The sequence below is a fragment of the Opisthorchis viverrini genome, assembly GCF_000715545.1.
Source record: "Opisthorchis viverrini unplaced genomic scaffold opera_v5_619, whole genome shotgun sequence".
In the NCBI taxonomy this organism is placed as follows: domain Eukaryota; kingdom Metazoa; phylum Platyhelminthes; class Trematoda; order Opisthorchiida; family Opisthorchiidae; genus Opisthorchis; species Opisthorchis viverrini.
In genome coordinates this window covers 27,359-47,090 of record NW_008752288.1, presented here as the reverse complement: position 1 = coordinate 47,090, position 19,732 = coordinate 27,359, and the positions used below count along the sequence as shown (strand labels likewise).

Here is a 19,732-nt window from a genome sequence, read left to right as displayed (position 1 = left end):
GGAGAATTCGTTTTTGTAAATAAATATATATATATATATATATATATATATATATTCCTCACACTGTATTGGGGGTGGGTGGCAAACTCATCTGATGTAAAGACGTGAACTGCTGATTGAAACTGTCTAAATATTAACACCACAAAGAAAGTGAAGATGAAACCCCCAATGGTCGAGATACATCTATCACACTAGGTGCAGAACCACACTGTTCGTTCACCACACTGAAAATTAATCTTGCAGGTGAAGAAAGTTGCGTCGTATTAGCACTTACTGTGAAGTAAACTGACAGGGCAGAAGAATCTCTATCACACTAGGTGCAGAACCACACAGTCTGTTCACCACACTGAAAATTAATCTTGCAGGTGAAGAAAGTTGCGTCGTATTAGCACTTACTGTGAAGTAAACTGACAGGGAATGCAGAAGAATCAGTGCTTTTAAGGTATCCAATGGGCCCACTGAGCTGGATTGTGCTGCCGTTTCACGGTTAACTACGAGCTGTGACACAAGCTCCTGACCAAAGGTTTTGTCAAACAAGACAGGAGCGAATCGTTCGAGAAGGATCTTCACGCAACGGATATATTGAACATGCGCCTCGGCTCCTCCGGCGGTGACAGATGAAGATGAATTATCAATGTGCTTGATGAGATACCGCTGTCAGGAGCAGGAAAGATATCAAGGAACAGAAACAACCAGAAATGGATCAGTGGTGGCCGTAGACGTGGTAGACAGCATTTTGGGTACAGTGGGATTTGTTGGAAAACGCGTGGAAAAATGTGCAGCATACGCAGTCATTTCATCCAAAAGTTTTATTCTGAAGAAGACCACTTCCAAGTTTGGACCGTCTATCCGTGCCATACGTACTCCCCTTGGTTCAAAAGAGAACGGGAATACCATCGGCGACATTTGTCGGGGATTGTAAGCCTATTTTCTATTGCCATTTTAGTATACTACGTCACTATCAACGAAAATCCATTCTCCAGTCACTTCTTACTAGGTAACGCCTTGAGGGATGAAAAGTCTGCAACTAAACTGCCAAACTCAGGGAACGGAACACCAAACATAGCAAATTTTGTTCGCTGGATAGCTAGTCCAAGTCTTAACCCACTCAGAGGACGACTGCCCCACGAGTACGAACGTTCCAGTTGTCTGCATTCCTGGAGCACCGATTACGTGTGTGATGTATGCGGCCACCCGTAAGAAACGTGCATCATGTGATCGGTCGTACTGTGAATTCCACTCAGTGCAGAACACTATTTTAGTGATTAAACACGGCGACTTACCCAGTACACAGCAGATCTCCCGCCAATCTTCAGATATGCTAACCAGTCATCACAGTGACGCAGCAGACGTTTTTTCTTGTGGAGATGAAATACGGCATGCAGCAACTCAGAGTAGACCTATATTCAGTGAATTCCGAATAACTGCCATTATTTTCGTTGCTACATAAATAAGTTTCCTTGGCCAATGATCTTAGTTGTGGTTTTTGTTACCATTGAACTGTGCCACAAAAAATTTGTGATACAGAGTGCCAGAAGCTGAGGACAAATTTCCACACTGTGTAACGCCTCACTCTCATGATAACGCAAGTATTACTGTTCACAACAAACCAGTTGGAAAATTCCGTCACAGACCATCCAAAGCTGATTAAACACTCGGAAACAAGTCAGCATTTCATCACTCCGTGGCAGAGGGCGCACGATGGGTTCTCCATTGTCAACCTCCACCATTAAAAACATTCCCTCCACAGAAACCGTTCATCGTTTTTCGAGTGTATTCTCGAGAAGAGGGACAGCGTATCCGGTGTAGCCTCCGGACTGGATAAACAATGCAGAGCATTTGCTAACTAAATGGTGAGCGCTCTGCATTAGATGCCTTCTGTCAGTTAGTCGAAATCAGGTAATGAATGTGTCGTATGAAGTTCGGTGTGAACACTGAAGGTTATCATTCCAGTCAGCCTCCTTACAAGAGAGCTCGCACTGAATGTGATTTTACACATTCTATAAGTACTTCACACAGCCGAAGTTTTGATACAGTGACATTCAAAGACTCTGGTTGTACTCAATCTCATTCCTGTTCACTGAGGTAAAAACAATCAATGTTGCCTGGATTTTACGAGGAAAGCGGCTGCCAGTGAAAGCAATCGAATGAAGGTATTTTGGCTGGAGGGAGACATGAAGGATTGGAATTATACAGCGCTGAATCAGCTTGCCAGTCAAAAATGAATCATGATATTCTCAGCAGTAGAACAAATTACGCACACCCCCTCGTGACTCACCAAGATGTTGGTCGCTTCAGAGCACGTGCACGTCGGCTTAGTTAGTTTGACCAGCTGCAGACGCAGTGATTCGTCTGAATGAGCTTTGTTGAAGAAACGTTTCAGCTGTTCGACGGTCTTGTGATCTGTTTTCGGTAATACGTCTGCATTGCATGGCGGAACAAGAAGTTGCGAGATTTGTACGAGTTGATGGAATCATGACCCCAGTTTACAAATCAAGAAAAGGGGACGAATTAAAAGCTATAGCTCAATACGAATATGCTGGAGTTCTAATGGCTGTTCGATTAGTGAGATTCCCTGGTCTATGAATCCAGCAATAAAATAAATAAAAGAAACGATGGTGACATGCGGCAGAAAATTGAGAATTCGAGGACGAATAAGGTTGGTGGTTGCAGCAGGTGCGTCAGACCGAAAGCACACCACTCACAATCGGTTGCGCACTAAGCAACAGGCTGCTTGTATGAAATGTAACAGGTAAATCGTGTAAATCGCGGTAGCAACAGTAAGCTGACTGGAATGACCTAAATGATTCACTGCCGATGGCTCCCAATAAAGATGAAGCAGCTGTATAGAGCTTCTCGGCTTTTCTGCATAGATTGTTTACTTGTTCGTAATCGTTCGTCGCTTTCAGCAGAAGCGATAAGTAACCCAGAGTTGTGGACGCAATGCACGTTACCAATTTTAAGGAGCAAGAATGTATCCAGCGACGACAAAATGGGAGCCCCAAAACCCGACGAGGATAGTTAGTTCGAGGAAATGCCCCTATTCAGAATGGAAGAGCTAACATAATTTTAATGAAGCACTGAATGAAGCAATGAGAATGAATCGTACTTGGACTAGCCCATTTGTCAAGGTTCGTTGGAGATGTGACTAATTCTGAGTAGTTGGACAGCTTTTCCCCACACCATACGACGATCAAGGAATCAACAAACAGTAGGCCCGGAGTCTACTCGATTACCCACAAGTAGTCAGAATCCTAAGGATTCTGTATGCATGAGCTGATCCAGAGAAAAAAATGAATTCGTGTACATCATCAAACAAGACATCAGGTGATCGGATCCAGAGAGATCCGCCTGAGGAATAAGGACGGAGAGAGTGGTGGATTGTTTTCACAGGGTCGAAGAACTCTGGTGTTTGATATTTTAGGTACTTGAAAACTGATGCAGGAGCGGGGGCAGGGCTGATGAGAATTTACAGCTAGTAACCGTTATTTAGGTGTTCTCCGGCGATTCAGTTGAACACAGGGTTCCAAACATTAAACTAGAATTGTTCCCTTCATCAAGTTTGCTATTTTTATCTTCTTGTTGTTTCAAAAACTGAGCCGTGTTAGGCATCAAATGTAGGCCAAACGAGAAAGTGCGGATAACGCGATACACCAAATAAATGCCCGCTGAAGTGATGAAACAACACAAAAACGAATAGAGAGCCTCACATTCGATAAATGTAATGACCCGGCTGTGTACTCACTTTGTTTCGCCTCGCAGTAAGCATTAGGAGATGATAATAACAGACACGCTAAACGCGAACTTAGGAATTACCATCTGAAATACCCGATCTCGTAGGTGACGGTGATAATGATCCTAATAGATGATAAATCTCTTTGACAAAACATTACGCCACAGTGGACTTTCGCTCCATGGTAAGTGTGGCGCTAAAATGCCCAGCATGGTAGGGGACAATACAACACAGCTGTCAGGCTATTGCCACCGGATGTGTGGCGACGAAGTAGGACTTCGAAGCACAGCGTAAAAACTATATATATATATATATATATATAGCCGATTTAATGAGTTGGGACCAAGTAGCGGCTTCAAACGACCCTTGCAGATTGCCTGAAGTGAAACGAGGATATTTTTATAAAGGAAACTACTCACAAGGTTGCTGGAAACTCTTCGACAGCCCACGACCGGTTTCGCCCTTCTTGGGGCTCATCACGTAGGCGCAGTCCCCGAAAACAGTGCAGTTTGGGTTCAAGTAGATCATAAAGTTGACGGAAACTCGGGGACTGCGCCTACCTGATGAGCCCCAAGAAGGGCGAAACCGGTCGTGGGCTGTCGAAGAGTTTTCAGCAACCTTGTGAGTAGTTTCCTTTATGAAAATATACTGCGACATCTCGAATATCGGGCCAACTGAATCATGAGGCGGCCTGTGTGCAGCACATTCAGCTGGAGAACATCATAAACGAGAGATTCAACTGAGTCTCCCGTGAAAACCAAATTGATTTGCAGATGAGTGTATTTCTTGAAACGAGGATACTTAAGACAAGTTACTGAACGCCGGGCACCTGAGTTCACACGAAAAAGTTAAGATTATCCAGACCCGTCCAACTCAATAGATGTTTGACACAATGCAGACAGTACAGAGAAGGAACTTTTATCAGATAGTGAGCTGGAAACAGCTTCCCTCAAATAACCTTAGCGCTGGAGTAGCCGGGACCTCGAAATGGTCAACAAAATAAAAGAAGGTCGACTGATGTTGAATGCACATCAAACAAAGGTGTGCGTTAAAATGGCAATAACATGCTATGACCAGTGATAACCAAAGTTCTAAAAACATGTTTCAGGTTAAGAAACTGCGGCAGACGGAGTAACATTATTTAACTTAACTAACGAAGCCAGAATGGATGATTCGTGGGATGAATCATCTCGATTTCCCATGAGACCCAACTTACTCGTCAACGCGATCAGACGGTCCATCAAATCCGTACCACCCGCTACAGAAATCTTCTTACCGTCTTGTGTGGACAGCAGATGTAGAATTTCCCTGAGAAGAACCGTCACCCTGGAAACACGACCATATTGAAAATTAAGAGCGTTGTCCAAAGTGCGTAAAGGGAATCGCACCCAAAACTAAACTCGCATCAATTACGAGACACATTTGAAAATGAACTGCTCAGCTGACTGCACCACAATATTCAAAATTATGGAAGTGGAGTTTGCAGAAACCTTAACAATAGAGAGCTACGTCCTAGTTCGACAGAGTGCAAGGAAAATCGAACATGATGAAACCGAAGAACAGATGGGGTAATTCAACTCTCGACTTACAACCTGCAAAAGACTGCATCTTGCCGGGGTGTGACGGTTTGTGTACACCAATAAACCGTCGAACTATACTGGTACAACGGTGATACTACTAATGGGGAAGCACGCGAGTAGTATGTGTTGTTCGTAGAATTTCGCTTTGCATCTTTTGAAAAGCGGAGATCTGTTGCGGAATTCGGGAAGCCGATTTGTAACATTTGCTTGGATTTAACTGACGAATCAGTGGAGTCAATGAATCTCCAGGAAAGTTCAAGAAGACGCGTTCGGGAGAAGATGGATGTCCAGTTTTTGTAAATAAGATGCAAATTAGAGTTTTACTTTCCTGTTCAATGGTCTGTAACCGGTCAGTTGGCATTTCCTAATAAATAACTCCGCAGAGAAGACCTTCTCCCTTTCACTGGAAGTAGGGTCACCTTCACACCCAGAATGTTTCACACCTGTGTGTACTCCCATTGGACCTTTGTACGATGCCACTCTTCACTGCAACCTTCCAATTTAAGCAAAACGCATAGCTCCCTAACCAATGAGTTCAGTGGCCGAGAAATTCAAAGAAAGTATCACAACTGGTTCCCACAGGATTTGTTTGCTGGCTCCATTTAGGATAGTTCCAATGTCGACAACTGAGCCAACCTCTTCCGACCATTGGAATATGGATACGACCTTCGATTTGATGGAAGCCCGGCGACAGATCTCCTCCGATCACAACCCTGATACACCTCAACTATTGGGGAGAAAGAGACTATTCAGGACAATTGAAGTGAGTTGATAATAGAGTCCATCTTCAAAGTAGGTGCTAGCAATGATCGTGGTAGCCTCAGGCATCAGGTTAATCTCCATTGCAACAGGGTTTGTGGAATCACCGGCTACTTATCATTTCAATCGGTACGGGAAACCCTAATTCGTGAGCATTACGTGGGTCTCGATCGGCTGGAAATTGCCGTAACCCGATTCCCACACTTCTTTTGGTGTTGGAGCAGCACCGTGTGTAAAAATGGTGTCCCTTGACTTCACGGGGACGCTCGATTCTATCGATCGACCGGTGCTTCTTACCAGACTTGCAAAACAGGAAACGTTCCAGAAGTCGTTCAGTTCAGTTTGGTTCTTTTATTCACGTACATCCTGAAGTGTGTCAGGGTCCCTTGAAATCTATCCTACAAAAGTGGTGTCCCTCTCCGTTATCATTCGACCTGGCAATCGACGAAACAAAAAGAAGGTTCCACGAAACCCCGTGTTCAAATCGCTACTGGTGGGGAATCCTGTCGGTCTGGAGTACATAGAAGACATCATGATATTTTCCTCAGACGATCACAAACCCAGAGCTATTGAATGAAGCCAGATGCAGTGGGGATCATGCGTTCCTTAACTTGTAAGGTGAGCCGCACAAACAGAACACAAACTTTTCGCAATCCCTTTCATACTTCCTTCTGTCAGGTCAAATGCTAGCCACCACTCTGAGTTGGGCACGTAAAACAGCATTCTCTTCGGCTAACGATGGTTCGGTCTGCGTAAAGGGACCCTAACTTCGGAGATTCGTTCACTGGCCTCAACTGTCACACCACAATCGGGAATAAAACAACTTGCAAGATACGCAAAACGTCCCACAACTTCGAAGACTGTAAGTACCTGCTCAGTGACTGCTTGTCCAGAAGCATGATCTTACAGATTGTGGGTGAAAAGTGCATGCTAAGGGACAGGATAATTCGGGTCATTACATCTCAAAAGATATGCGGCTTCTTCTCCTCCAAAACAAGAATAATGTCGTCTGCATACTTCATATCGATTAGGTTTTCTTCAGCAGCTATTTGAACACCATGGTTTTGAATACCTTTCATCATCATCATCATCATCATCATCATCATCATCATCATCATCATCATCATCATCATCATCATCATCATCATCATCATCACCATCGACAGCATGACATCAGTGTTCAACACCGATGCTTCACTGCCGTATTTGTGCAATTCATGGTTGTACGTGGGCTGGAATACTGCCAGGGCGCCCACACCTAGACAGGAGGACGATTAGGATCCTCAACCAAAGCCTTCGGCTCAAAAGCCTAACCGCAAGGCAGCGGTGTTTGGCGGGAAATGCAAATACATTACCATTTCTACGGAACAAGTCACCACATGTTCCAGCCCCCAACGTGGAGGGCCAGAAGACTGTGTTCGTCAGACCTCTAACCATTGACCAACCTGGTATGAGAGACTCTGTGGGTGTCGCGGGACACTCTCCAGTATAGCTCAATGGATCGCTGAGGTGCGCAAACCGTCACACCACGGTAAGGTCCAGTCTCTTCGTGACGGATACCTTCCAGCGTTTGTCCGATTATCCACTCGATCACGAAAGTAAATAAGAGTGGAGAGAGTGGGTGTTCCTGACGGATAACACTTTGTGTACAGAAGCTTTTTGGAAGCTCTCTGTATACTCTCATACACCCGGCATCTTGAGAATACAAAGAACTTACTGACTACAACAAATCCGGGACTTTGCTTACCGCACGATTGCGTTACGGAGAACCAACCAGTCAAACGATTTGATTGCGCCTTGGAAATAAAGGAATACTAAGATTGTGGGTCGTTTAAACGTGTAGCGTTGTCCTAACAACCTAAGAAGTGTGAAACTTTGGTCAACGTATCCTCTGCCAGACGGAAATCTTGATTGTTGCTCTCGAATCAGTGCATCAAGGGTCACTATTAGGCGACGAAGGACAAAGACGAGCTGATCCCTCTGTGATTGTCGCACTCACTACGAGCCAATAGTTTAAATAGCCACAATCACTGATTCTCCACAGTTGTCTGAAACCAGTTCCTTTCCTCTAATTCAACTAAACGGACCAGAGAAGCACTGAATGAGGAGTTCACCCCATCTTTGAACAACGCGGGTGAGAGATCACCCGAATTAGGGGCTCAGTGTCGTTCGAGAGAACATTTGCAGTCACAAGCCTACAAGAATGCAGAAGGTTCCAGGTTCACCGTCCAGGGTTCTACTTCAACTGTAGCGGCGTGTTCAGCTGTAGCACCCTTTCGGCGCCTAACTGTAATGCCGCCCGAAAGAAGCACGAGGGTTAGGATACTGTGAGGTTGCCCAAGCCTAGACAGGGGAAGTCGAGAGACAGAGGCCGGGTTCGAACCACGGGCCTTCCGGCGGTGGGTACCGGGAGAATTGCTATTCAAAGTATTCAGCCCAGCGGTCGAGGTGTTGTTTATGGTCACTCTATTCTTATCCTTGATGGTTTGGCTCACGGGTGTTTTCCGGGGGCTGCTAAGTTCTCGTTGATCAAATATCCCCCCCCCTCATTGAGGTGCTGAAGCCGACGGGGTTGCACTCAGTCACAACAGATCTGTAAGGATGGGTCCCTCCGGATCTCAATGATCTGAAAACATGCTATCAGCGATACATAGTAGACTTTGGGCAGCTGCAGAATTAACACAATCAAACGATCAATAGGGAAAAACTGGAATCCCTTGAGCAGCAGATGACGCTTGTCAGTTTAAGGTGATTTGGACGGTAAACACACATGCCCAAGGATTCCCGTGTTTTCCACTCCAAATGCATTCAAGAAAGGCTCGCGGAGGATGGGAGAGAAGGAGTAAGTGAGTTAAGTTGAGAACTATGGGATCTCGTTGCTTTCACAGGGACTCACCTGAGTCACTCTGTACGCGGTTTGAAACCCCACGCGAGAACACTATCCCTTAATGACCCGAATCTCCGGCCAAAGTTGGTCAGAATTTGTGATGTTTGCACGCGGACAGTAGGCCCCATGGGAGAAAAGTGGTAGAGTAGTCTACCTATAGCATACGAATTCCAAGGCGCAAAGACTAGAAGAAGAATCGAATTGAAGATAGAGTAGAATCGACCTCTGCGAATTTTAGCTGCTTGGGGCTGTTCCACAGAGCATACTCTTCAAATTTCAGAGATATTGACTAGTTAAACCACTGGTACATATGATGAACGAATCAACCACCCCATGTGCACAATTAGACTCAAGCGAGATTCGAATCAACATTCCGTTCATGATTACCTTCGAGTGAATACATAGTACAGTGGCTGGCTCGAGGATCAAGTGAACTGATATTCAAGATAAACAGTAGGGACAGACTGGCAAAATGTGATAGAACTCCCATGCAATGAAATAACTCACGTGTACTGCATTCTGAACATTTCCCGAACTGCGCGTACAGAGGCTTCATCCAGGAGGCCATAGCAAGTCAGCAGTGCACGAACTCGGTCACTTGTGTTGAAGTGATAGGGTACCAATGAGCTCTTGAATAGTCGCTCAACAATGATTCTAAAAACAGGTGTTGGAAGCGAAAACTGCGTGAATGGAAGAATCAGGTGGTATACCGATTAAGAGGAACACGTTCAGCTTCCGCCCTACACCGCTAAGAGAAGTTTGTCCAAGATGACATGCGTTTGGAAGATGACCATATAAGCTTCCAATAAAATCTGCGGGAAGTAACATTCGTTACTGGCGTGCTAAAATAGAATCGTCAAGCTAGATTCATTATCAACGCACTCACTATGAAAAGTTGACCCAAACAAAGCCACCACACTGGATCATCACCATCATCATCAAAGACAGCATCATCAGCAACTAGAACGATAAAGTGTTTAAAGAAGACCCATTTAGATACAACTTCATTAAACCTTAAACTGGCCGACTCGAACTAGCTGAATCCACTGTATCGACTCCGAATGCAAAAGCCAGCATACCCGTGTAAGTGATACTACGGATGGGAGAGGCATGTGAGTAGTATGTTTTCTGGTAGATCCACTTTGCGTCTCTTGAAAAGTGCGATCTATTGCGGAATTTGTGGAGTCGCTTTGTAGAATTTGCTTAGACTTGAGTAACAGTCAATGAATATCCAGGAAAGTTCAGAAAGACGCATTCAAAGAGAAGATGGATATTCAGTTTTTGTAAACAAGATGCATGTGAGAGTTTTGCTTCCCTGTTCAATAGTCTGTAACTGTTCAGTTGGCATTTTCCAGCGAAGGCCTTCTTCCTTCCACCCGTGCAAAACATTTCGGATGTTGTAAATAAAATTGGCAACCTAACAAAAACAATGTTCCAGTGGGAGATGAAAATGAAAAGAACATGAATGCAGTTACACATAGGAAAGGATGCCAATAAACTACGAGAGAACAATGATTATGGAAGCCTTAAAAGCAAGGCTCGGTCAACAGTTATAAAAAACTGCGATAAAATATAAAGTGAGATACATACCGGAAAAGTATTTGAGGAAAAAGTGATGCAGTCACCAGGGACTCATGGTGTTGGTGCGAAAGTTGCTCACGCATTAGAGTAAACTACGTGGTCAACGGCAAAATTATCTGACCTGAAAACCACTACCCAATATCACCCTAGTTTCTAGTGTCTAAATGCGTATAGTATCAATTGACGAAAAGTTGTTCGAATGAATTCACTTCTCAGTTTAGCAGTCGTTATTGAAGGCGGACATCTTTAGCCACTAAAGAGGTGAGAATGAATCACAATATTTCTTCGAAAACACAACATTGTAGCTGGTGATGAACTGTTAAATACGATGGAGCAAAGGCTAGTGGAGAACGCCGAGAATAAGACTGAGTTGTGACTACGGATCGTCGTTGTAAAAATAGATGGGACTAAGCCGAGTCACCGTGTTGGGATAGGACGGCTCTGGTGACAGACATGTGAACACGATTCTTCGACATGCTTTCCCCATGGACTGTCACGTGTGCACGCCTGAGGGTGTCAGGCAAATCTATCTTTGTCAGTTGTACCCTTCAACCACAACCGATATGTTGTTTGAGCTTTCTGTGTCTGCCTCTAACCACTCGATCATTGAAATACTCCTGGAGCGTTCATTCACAGACATTGAGTACGTTGACCATATGGTTTTTCCAGGATTGTAGCTCTTGGGAATAGAAACTATTCAAATAACTGAGCTGCACGATCGGACAAGTACTTCATGCCTGAAAGGTGTAAATCTTTGCTGAGAGACCTGGTAGGATCAAACACAAACTCTATGTTTGCAGATTAATCAACTGATGTGATGAGTAACCTCGTTTACCTAGTCGCCGCGTGAGTCCAAACGGACCAGAAAAATACGTTATTTCCCTAGTTGATAATGTTGCCAACTTCCGACGTTCGTTGGGACGATATGCACACATTTCGGTTGTCAAGGATAGAATATACATTGCAGTGGTGCAATCTTTCACACTGTGTGTACCAGGGGCATGGCCACCGCGTGCACAACATCACAGTTTTTGGCCATCAATGTCTCCAGAGCATTGCACAGGAGCGCTGGGATTAACGGATCAGTGCTGCTTGGGTACGCCAGGTGGTTTTCAGAAGCAACTATCTATGGATAGGTCAGGTGGTCAGGCTGCACAGTTAGGGTTTGTACTCCGTGTGCCAGAAAACCGTTAGTCTCCTCGTCACCCAGCCATGCATCCGGACGACATGACTCGAGTACACTGTTAACATAGGAACCACCTAAAATGAACTGAAACGTGCAGTAGTGACTTCGAGCACTGTTTCATGAACTATGACGACAACGCTTGCAAGCTATTCCATTGCATCCAGAATGTACAGACATGTACATTCAGAATGTACACAGGACATCGACTTAGTTAATTTCGTCCGTATGAGAAGCCTGTTTAGCTTAAATCTGTAGCGATCAGACACGCGCTGACTTCAGCTAGTTGGAGTAGCTGTACATGAGGAAAGGTCTGCTGGGGAATATGGGAAGTGAATATCTCGGTCAAGAGCTGGCACCAATACTCAAACCGTTAAAATAACATGATGATAACGTCCTTCGTTGACCACAAGCTCTCTTCTTTCAAATAAGGACAGTTGCAATTTTTGTCGCTTATAGCTCCAAAGTAATTTGAGCGCCATATTACGGATACAGCTACAGATGAAACTGAAAAAGACTATTTTCTTGCTTCGCTCCAGAAAAAAGGCCTAAAGACACTAAAAAGCTTCAAGGAAACCTTAGCGACTAATGGCAAACAGGCCAAATACGGACGCCTACAAAGAAAGTGACAAAGACCGAAGAAGATGTAACTCGATAAGTTAGTAGCGGTACAGTCTACTTAGATCCATATATGCCTAGACCCTTCACCCACTGTTTGACGAAGATAGTTTGCAGTAGCAATGGGAAGACTTAAAGACCTGACCAATTCAGGGCCAAGTACTTCTCAAGGATCTGCCAACTAGGATAATCTGACCGTCCAAACTAGGATAAGGAGAATACATATTTGATAATTCCCGCGACCACCCTCGAATTACCTAAATTACCCGGTAGGTTTTAAGCGGGCGTGACGCTATTCGGTAATAAGACCAAACAAACAGGTTTATCGATTGAAACGGCAAACATAATTACCATATCACCGCGAGAAATATCGGGTAATACAAGCTTATCGCTCAATGTTCAAACGTATTTGGCCATTGTACTTCGATTATCCAGGTGTGGTATGCCAAGTAATGGTAACACACTCAACTTGCCTGTCAGACATCCGGAATTCAAATGACGATACTGACCGGGACATGAGTTGCCGATAAGCCCCAATTGGAGTCCAGTGCTTTTACGGTACAGCAAGCTGATGTCATCGTCATCAATACTGTCGACAACTAACATCGGTGTTCAAGCCTGATGCGAACAAAAAGTACCTAGTCCCGCACAGTTGAGAAGAGCAGCAAGCATAATTGAAGACGGGCCACATCCACAAAGTCACTAAATGCCTTCATACCCACTTCGTTTGCAGATTAACTCCACCACCCACTAGCTGGAGTATGACTGTTGCGCCGGTTCCCAAAGTAATCGATACGTGCGGATGGCAGTCCCGCGTTTAGCCATCTAATATTTTGCTGAATATGGCATACCAACTAGTTCAGGCATTAATCTTCAATGTGCACAGCATTGATAAACCATGTCCTTGAAGGACGCGAGTACATTCTTACCGTTCGGAAAGGTATTAAATAGACTGCTCTGCATAATTAGGTTCGCGAGAATGTTTTGCAAGCATTTGCAAACAGAGTTTGTACCATTTCCATAGACTACAAGAGGGCGAGATGGACCAAGTGGTTACAGAGGGAATTCACTGACCGGAAGGTCCACGGTTCGAACCCGACCATCATCATCATCATCATCATCATCATCATCAAAGACAGCAACATCACTTTTGGCACTGATGCTTCACTGCCGTACAACCATAAAGTTCGTCTAGTTATATATATATATATATATATATAATTGTATTAAAAGCCCTACCGTGAAGAGAAAATAAAAAGAGTGGGTGAGGGAGGGGAGGAGGTTAAACCCGACCTCTGCCTCTCGACTTCCCCCGTCTAGGCTTGGGCAACCTGGCAGTATCCCAACCCTCGTGTCTCTTTCGTGTGGCATGGCAGCTAGGCACCGAAAGGATGCTACAGCTGAACGAGGTTAAAAGAACCGGCACATGTCAGTCGAATAACCGATCAAAGACCGCCCCAACTGACAGTATTCCTGTCTTCAACGATGGATACATTTCATCAGTATTCGCAAAACGGATGTAAGCAAATAGAGTTCTATACAATACTAGATTGTAAGGAGAATATTCCCGGTTCATATACTATCGGGTGGTCGTAGGGGCTCAGTAACTTTGGTACCACTTACTTATCATCAACAGATGAATGGTAGTACATATGTAAGATGCCGTTAGCCACAGCAGACAGTCGATCTGCTAGAGGTTGTGGCTCCTGAACCAGACGTTTGTACATGTTGGCCAGAGAAGTGGCAGCCTCTTTCCGGATGGATAAAGACTTGTCCCGACAACGCCCAATCAGTAACTGACAAAGTTCATTTGCAACAATGTCCAGTGGAGCTTCGTTAATCAGCGAGGAAACTGTTCGCAGCACAAACAAGCGAACATCTATGATTAAAAAAAGGAGTGGGTTAACTGGGTAACATCAGGGACACCGTAAATTTACCAACCAAAATGAACATTGATCGCAAACTTAGTAACATACTGAATTGAATCTAAGGGAACATTATCTTCCATTTGCCAATTTTTACCTAAAAGCCTTTCAAGTTTGGCCATTTCAACCTGAGAGACCCGAACAAGCGTAAAACGGATAGACCCAATTTGATTGGACTATTTGAAGAAAAAACACTAATTTAGACACATGTTATAAATGCAACGTTGGTTGTCAATCTGAATTTAAAAAACGCGGAGGAAGTCAGTGTGAATGATCGGACTCATTAGGAAGAACCGGATCACCGCACTTTTCTGCCTTTTAAGGTAACAAAGGTGAACTCATAACAGCTCCTTGAAATGTAGTCACACGCAGCTGAATCATCTGGACATTAACCAGGGTCAAAAGGCTTTGAATATTGACTCACTTCTGCCAATGTCCTCATTCCCTCATGGGGCATTACAATAAGCTGTCTTAACTAGAAGCCACGTGAGCAGTGGCCCAGTAGATGAAATGGCTAGGGAGTCATCATCATCATCAAAGACAGCAACATCACTTTTGGCACTGATGCTTCACTGCCGTACAACCATAAAGTTCGTCTAGTTATATATATATATATATATATATATAATTGTATTAAAAGCCCTACCGTGAAGAGAAAATAAAAAGAGTGGGTGAGGGAGGGGAGGAGGTTAAACCCGACCTCTGCCTCTCGACTTCCCCCGTCTAGGCTTGGGCAACCTGGCAGTATCCCAACCCTCGTGTCTCTTTCGTGTGGCATGGCAGCTAGGCACCGAAAGGATGCTACAGCTGAACGAGGTTAAAAGAACCGGCACATGTCAGTCGAATAACCGATCAAAGACCGCCCCAACTGACAGTATTCCTGTCTTCAACGATGGATACATTTCATCAGTATTCGCAAAACGGATGTAAGCAAATAGAGTTCTATACAATACTAGATTGTAAGGAGAATATTCCCGGTTCATATACTATCGGGTGGTCGTAGGGGCTCAGTAACTTGGTACCACTTACTTATCATCAACAGATGAATGGTAGTACATATGTAAGATGCCGTTAGCCACAGCAGACAGTCGATCTGCTAGAGGTTGTGGCTCCTGAACCAGACGTTTGTACATGTTGGCCAGAGAAGTGGCAGCCTCTTTCCGGATGGATAAAGACTTGTCCCGACAACGCCCAATCAGTAACTGACAAAGTTCATTTGCAACAATGTCCAGTGGAGCTTCGTTAATCAGCGAGGAAACTGTTCGCAGCACAAACAAGCGAACATCTATGATTAAAAAAAGGAGTGGGTTAACTGGGTAACATCAGGGACACCGTAAATTTACCAACCAAAATGAACATTGATCGCAAACTTAGTAACATACTGAATTGAATCTAAGGGAACATTATCTTCCATTTGCCAATTTTTACCTAAAAGCCTTTCAAGTTTGGCCATTTCAACCTGAGAGACCCGAACAAGCGTAAAACGGATAGACCCAATTTGATTGGACTATTTGAAGAAAAAACACTAATTTAGACACATGTTATAAATGCAACGTTGGTTGTCAATCTGAATTTAAAAAACGCGGAGGAAGTCAGTGTGAATGATCGGACTCATTAGGAAGAACCGGATCACCGCACTTTTCTGCCTTTTAAGGTAACAAAGGTGAACTCATAACAGCTCCTTGAAATGTAGTCACACGCAGCTGAATCATCTGGACATTAACCAGGGTCAAAAGGCTTTGAATATTTGGAAGCCTAGCGTACACTCGAAGATCTCACTGCCTCAGTCGGAAGTACAGAGCCTTGCTATATATATATATATATATATGGAAGTGTCGACCGAGATCATTACCCAAGGTTAAGCGTTCTCGGACGCTGAGGGGAACGAACTATAGACACAAATCGTGACCACGTTCTCATACCTCTCGCGTATGCTATCTCCAACATGAAATTTTGCTTCAAGCGGGCATCGCCGTCAAGGTTAAGCGTTCTCGGACGCTGAGGCATCGGAACTATAGACACAAATCGTGACCACGTTCTCATACCTCTCGCGTATGCTATCTCCAACATGAAATTTTGCTTCAAGCGGTAACGCATCGCCGTACAGGCACCCATCCAGCGGTCACTTTCAATTAAACAGTTAACTAGCCGTTCACCAGCGAGAAAGTCAGGTGTACATCACATGAATGGTTCGAGGAGCTGATTCCCATTTGTCCAATCAAGTTCAATAATGGCTGTCTACAGAATGCCACGTGGATGTATCATGAATTCAACCTATGGGAGTACAGCCCTCCCAACAAAACCAGCCTTGATACTGTGTAAATTTTAGAGCGTCAAGCCTACAATGGTGCTAGAAGTAACCTGTGACCATCAGTGTATAGACCAAGCTGGATAATGTGCATCCTATTCGTCTCCGGACGTTCCGGATTGTTTATCCTACAGCAGTGCTGGAGCTGAGACCATCGTCGAACACACCTAGCTGAACGGTTGTCAGCACTAGTTTGCCATGTGTGCTTTGGGTTCGACTTGTGCGAAGCGCGAACCAATAGACCACCCTTTACGTGCACCATGAATCTCAAATGCTCAGTTGTCCACCTGACTTCAGAGCTAGGGGCAACCAGTTGAGTACGTCGGTGGCTTTAGGGATGCTTCCGCCTTTTCACCCCCCTGTCTTATTCCCAGTGCAGGGAGTCCAGACGGTTGCACGTGCGGCTTAGAACAGACCACACGTGGCAGCACCTGCTGCGAGATTGGGGTTCATCGGCGCGGTTCGACGTGACAGGCCATCTAGCACAAACTATTTGACTTGTGCCACAATAGAAAAAGGCATGTCACGAGCCGATAACTGGGCATGACCCATATACGTGCCAAGCTGGTTGTTTGCAAGTCAAGCAAGCTTTTACCACTCCAGCTCGTACGTGGACTTGTACTTTAAAAGGCAACAGTGATCTGTGGGATTATCTGGGCTCGAGGAAAACTGGATGGAGAAAATACATGGGTTTAATCTACTCGCTTTTTCCGGTGGCGTCCATCTAGGAGTGAGCTATCTGTCAGTAGCTCAGCCCTCGTGTGTCCGTCAAGATGCATGCAATCGTTACACTGAAACCGTGGCTGCTGAATGATTCGTTTTGATATGGTATGGGCGGCATTTATCGACATATTCAATTCAATGGTATTGGATTCTAAATCTGAGTTTCGGAGAGTCTACGTTGCCCACCTCTAAAGAGAATAATAAAAGATGAGATTACGACAGGCAAAAGTGCAACCATGTGTAGATCAGTTGCGACAGCTAACTAAAAACAAAACGTAAAGTAACCACCTACCTTCGTTTTGATCGTAGGCGCGCTGTTGAATACACTTCAATAGCTGGTCACGCGGCAGGTCTGGGTTCTGCTGTATCATTTGCGGTACCATATAGACACAGAGCTTTCGTATATCCTCGTTTATATCATTAAAACGTCCCAGAAACGCATCCCACAAGGCTGGATTACTGTCATGTAGTAGAGAGTTCTAAATGCGAGTAAAATAATTTGCGGCCATGACAGAACAAGTACATACGGGTTCGGAAAACAAACGGGCCAACAACCTGAACGAACGCTTCCGGTCACGTTCTGAAGGCGACTTGAGCTTGAGTTCCAAAGTAGGTAAAACGGGAGCAACAATACTGTTCTGGATTGTATGCAGCTCATAAATAATAGAGTATATGTGTTCTCCAATCGGGTCAGTATCGTTTAAAAACTCAGACTCATGGACGTCTAGATCACCTCTCGGGGAATTCCCACTACCTGAGGCTTTTCTTACGGCACCGTTAGCCGTACCAACAAGCAAAGATTTCTGTAGCAGCTGTGGTGCGAGAAACGGTGAGAAACTGTCAAAGCTGCTTACCATTTGTATATTGTACTCCAGGTGACATGAAGTGCGTAAAATCAAATCTCGCACAAATGTGTGCTGCTCTGGCTGTGTAGTTTTCACGGGTTCGATCAGAAATTGCAATATGAAAGCAATGACATCGCGCGATAGTAGTCCTTCTGAATGCATGATAACTTTCACAACCATATCTAAAAGCATCTGTAGGATAATTGACGGCTCTGTCCATGCCCAGACCGAAATATTTCTTACACGTGTGTTATTCAATTGATGTGCACTTACTTCACAATGGCGAACGTAGTTTTGACGCACTGAAGAAGCAGACTTTCATCTTCGACAGTGGCGCACCATAAAAACAAATCAATCTGGCAACATATCTGAGAATATCGTACCTCTCAATGACAGCATGGAAGACCTACGTAAAATATTGTGTGCAATTTCGAATAAATAACATCGCCCTTGTCTCGCACACCTGCCATCAGTTGGATACAATCCAATAGGAATTGTAATAAATTCTACAAGATGGCTGTAAACGAAACGGTGCAACTACCTTAACAAGAGACTTCTCATCCGACATGCCAGAAAAGGGGTTGTGGGGACAGAAGATTTTCAGCATCTTGCATATACAGATACAAACTCGCAGTTGAATATCTCGATCATGATGCTCAGTGTATGCCGGTGAGGTGAGAAGAAGCAACAGCCCTTTCAAGTAATCAAACTTTGCTGGCTGGGTTGAGCTGTCACCATAACGCGTGGTCTCTCCATCACTGTCACCAAAATCGCCAGTTTCTAAAAGTTTGTCGAAGGCAGCACTGAGATCCTACATCACATTTGTTTGTAAAATCGGTGGTAGTTGGTAGTTAGGTAAGCTTACGTTTAGTCGCTTTCTCAGGTCAGTGATTCGCAGGGATTCGGACAATTCCTTGCATCCATGTGGGTAGATGATGCTGTATCCAACCGACTTCATTAGGCTGCCTGATGCGACTAATTGTAGTCACAAAACAAGTCACTATATACGTCACCTGGAAAAGAAACAATATGTCAGTGAGGGACTAGAAACACTAGAGTAGATTATGAACTGTGGCAAGTAAAAGTTTTCCCTGCTGGGTTTACCAGAAGAAAACCCTTCAAGACTGGCAACCAAACGGATTTAACAGTAAATTCTTGTTGAACCACTGAGTGCTGGTATATGGGACTTCCTGCAAACATTTCAAGCGAAACTGGTCAAGTAACCAAACGAAGCGCCTTTTTTCTGGGGACCGAGATTTTTGAGCTCCTCATGTGAAACGACTGTTAGTTGTTCCACTAGGTTTCCATAAGTAAGGCTAGTTCCTGTTAATGTCGTCACTAACATTGACACCACTTCACCAGGAGTAAATGATGTCGCTTAAGGGTGTGGACGGTATTACCATCCATGCTCCCAAGTGCGAGTGCTTCTCGCGTATCTGCACGTGCATTCGCGTGCGCACTTGTTTGACCTAGTATCTATCAACCACACCAACCGTATCAGCGATTGACCCCATTCATCATATATTCATCATCATCATCAAAGACAGCAACATCAGTGTTGGCACTGATGCTGCACTGCCGTACAACCAT

The 19,732-nt window shown here is 44.4% G+C and overlaps 1 protein-coding gene across 1 annotated transcript in view; it reads right to left on the bottom strand.

Moving 5' to 3' along the window:
• T265_11878 (hypothetical protein) overlaps positions 1-19,732 on the bottom strand; it is a gene marked incomplete at both ends in the record, with an annotated part of 45,920 nt that overhangs the window by 17,853 nt on the left and 8,335 nt on the right. The window contains 11 exons of the mRNA XM_009178683.1: positions 397-654; positions 2,279-2,421; positions 4,950-5,059; positions 9,467-9,613; positions 15,296-15,551; positions 17,590-17,776; positions 17,825-18,380; positions 18,416-18,510; positions 18,553-18,648; positions 18,684-18,953; positions 19,008-19,104. Coding sequence (XP_009176947.1) covers positions 397-654; positions 2,279-2,421; positions 4,950-5,059; positions 9,467-9,613; positions 15,296-15,551; positions 17,590-17,776; positions 17,825-18,380; positions 18,416-18,510; positions 18,553-18,648; positions 18,684-18,953; positions 19,008-19,104 — 2,215 coding nt within the window. The remainder of the gene's footprint in view (positions 1-396; positions 655-2,278; positions 2,422-4,949; positions 5,060-9,466; positions 9,614-15,295; positions 15,552-17,589; positions 17,777-17,824; positions 18,381-18,415; positions 18,511-18,552; positions 18,649-18,683; positions 18,954-19,007; positions 19,105-19,732) is intronic.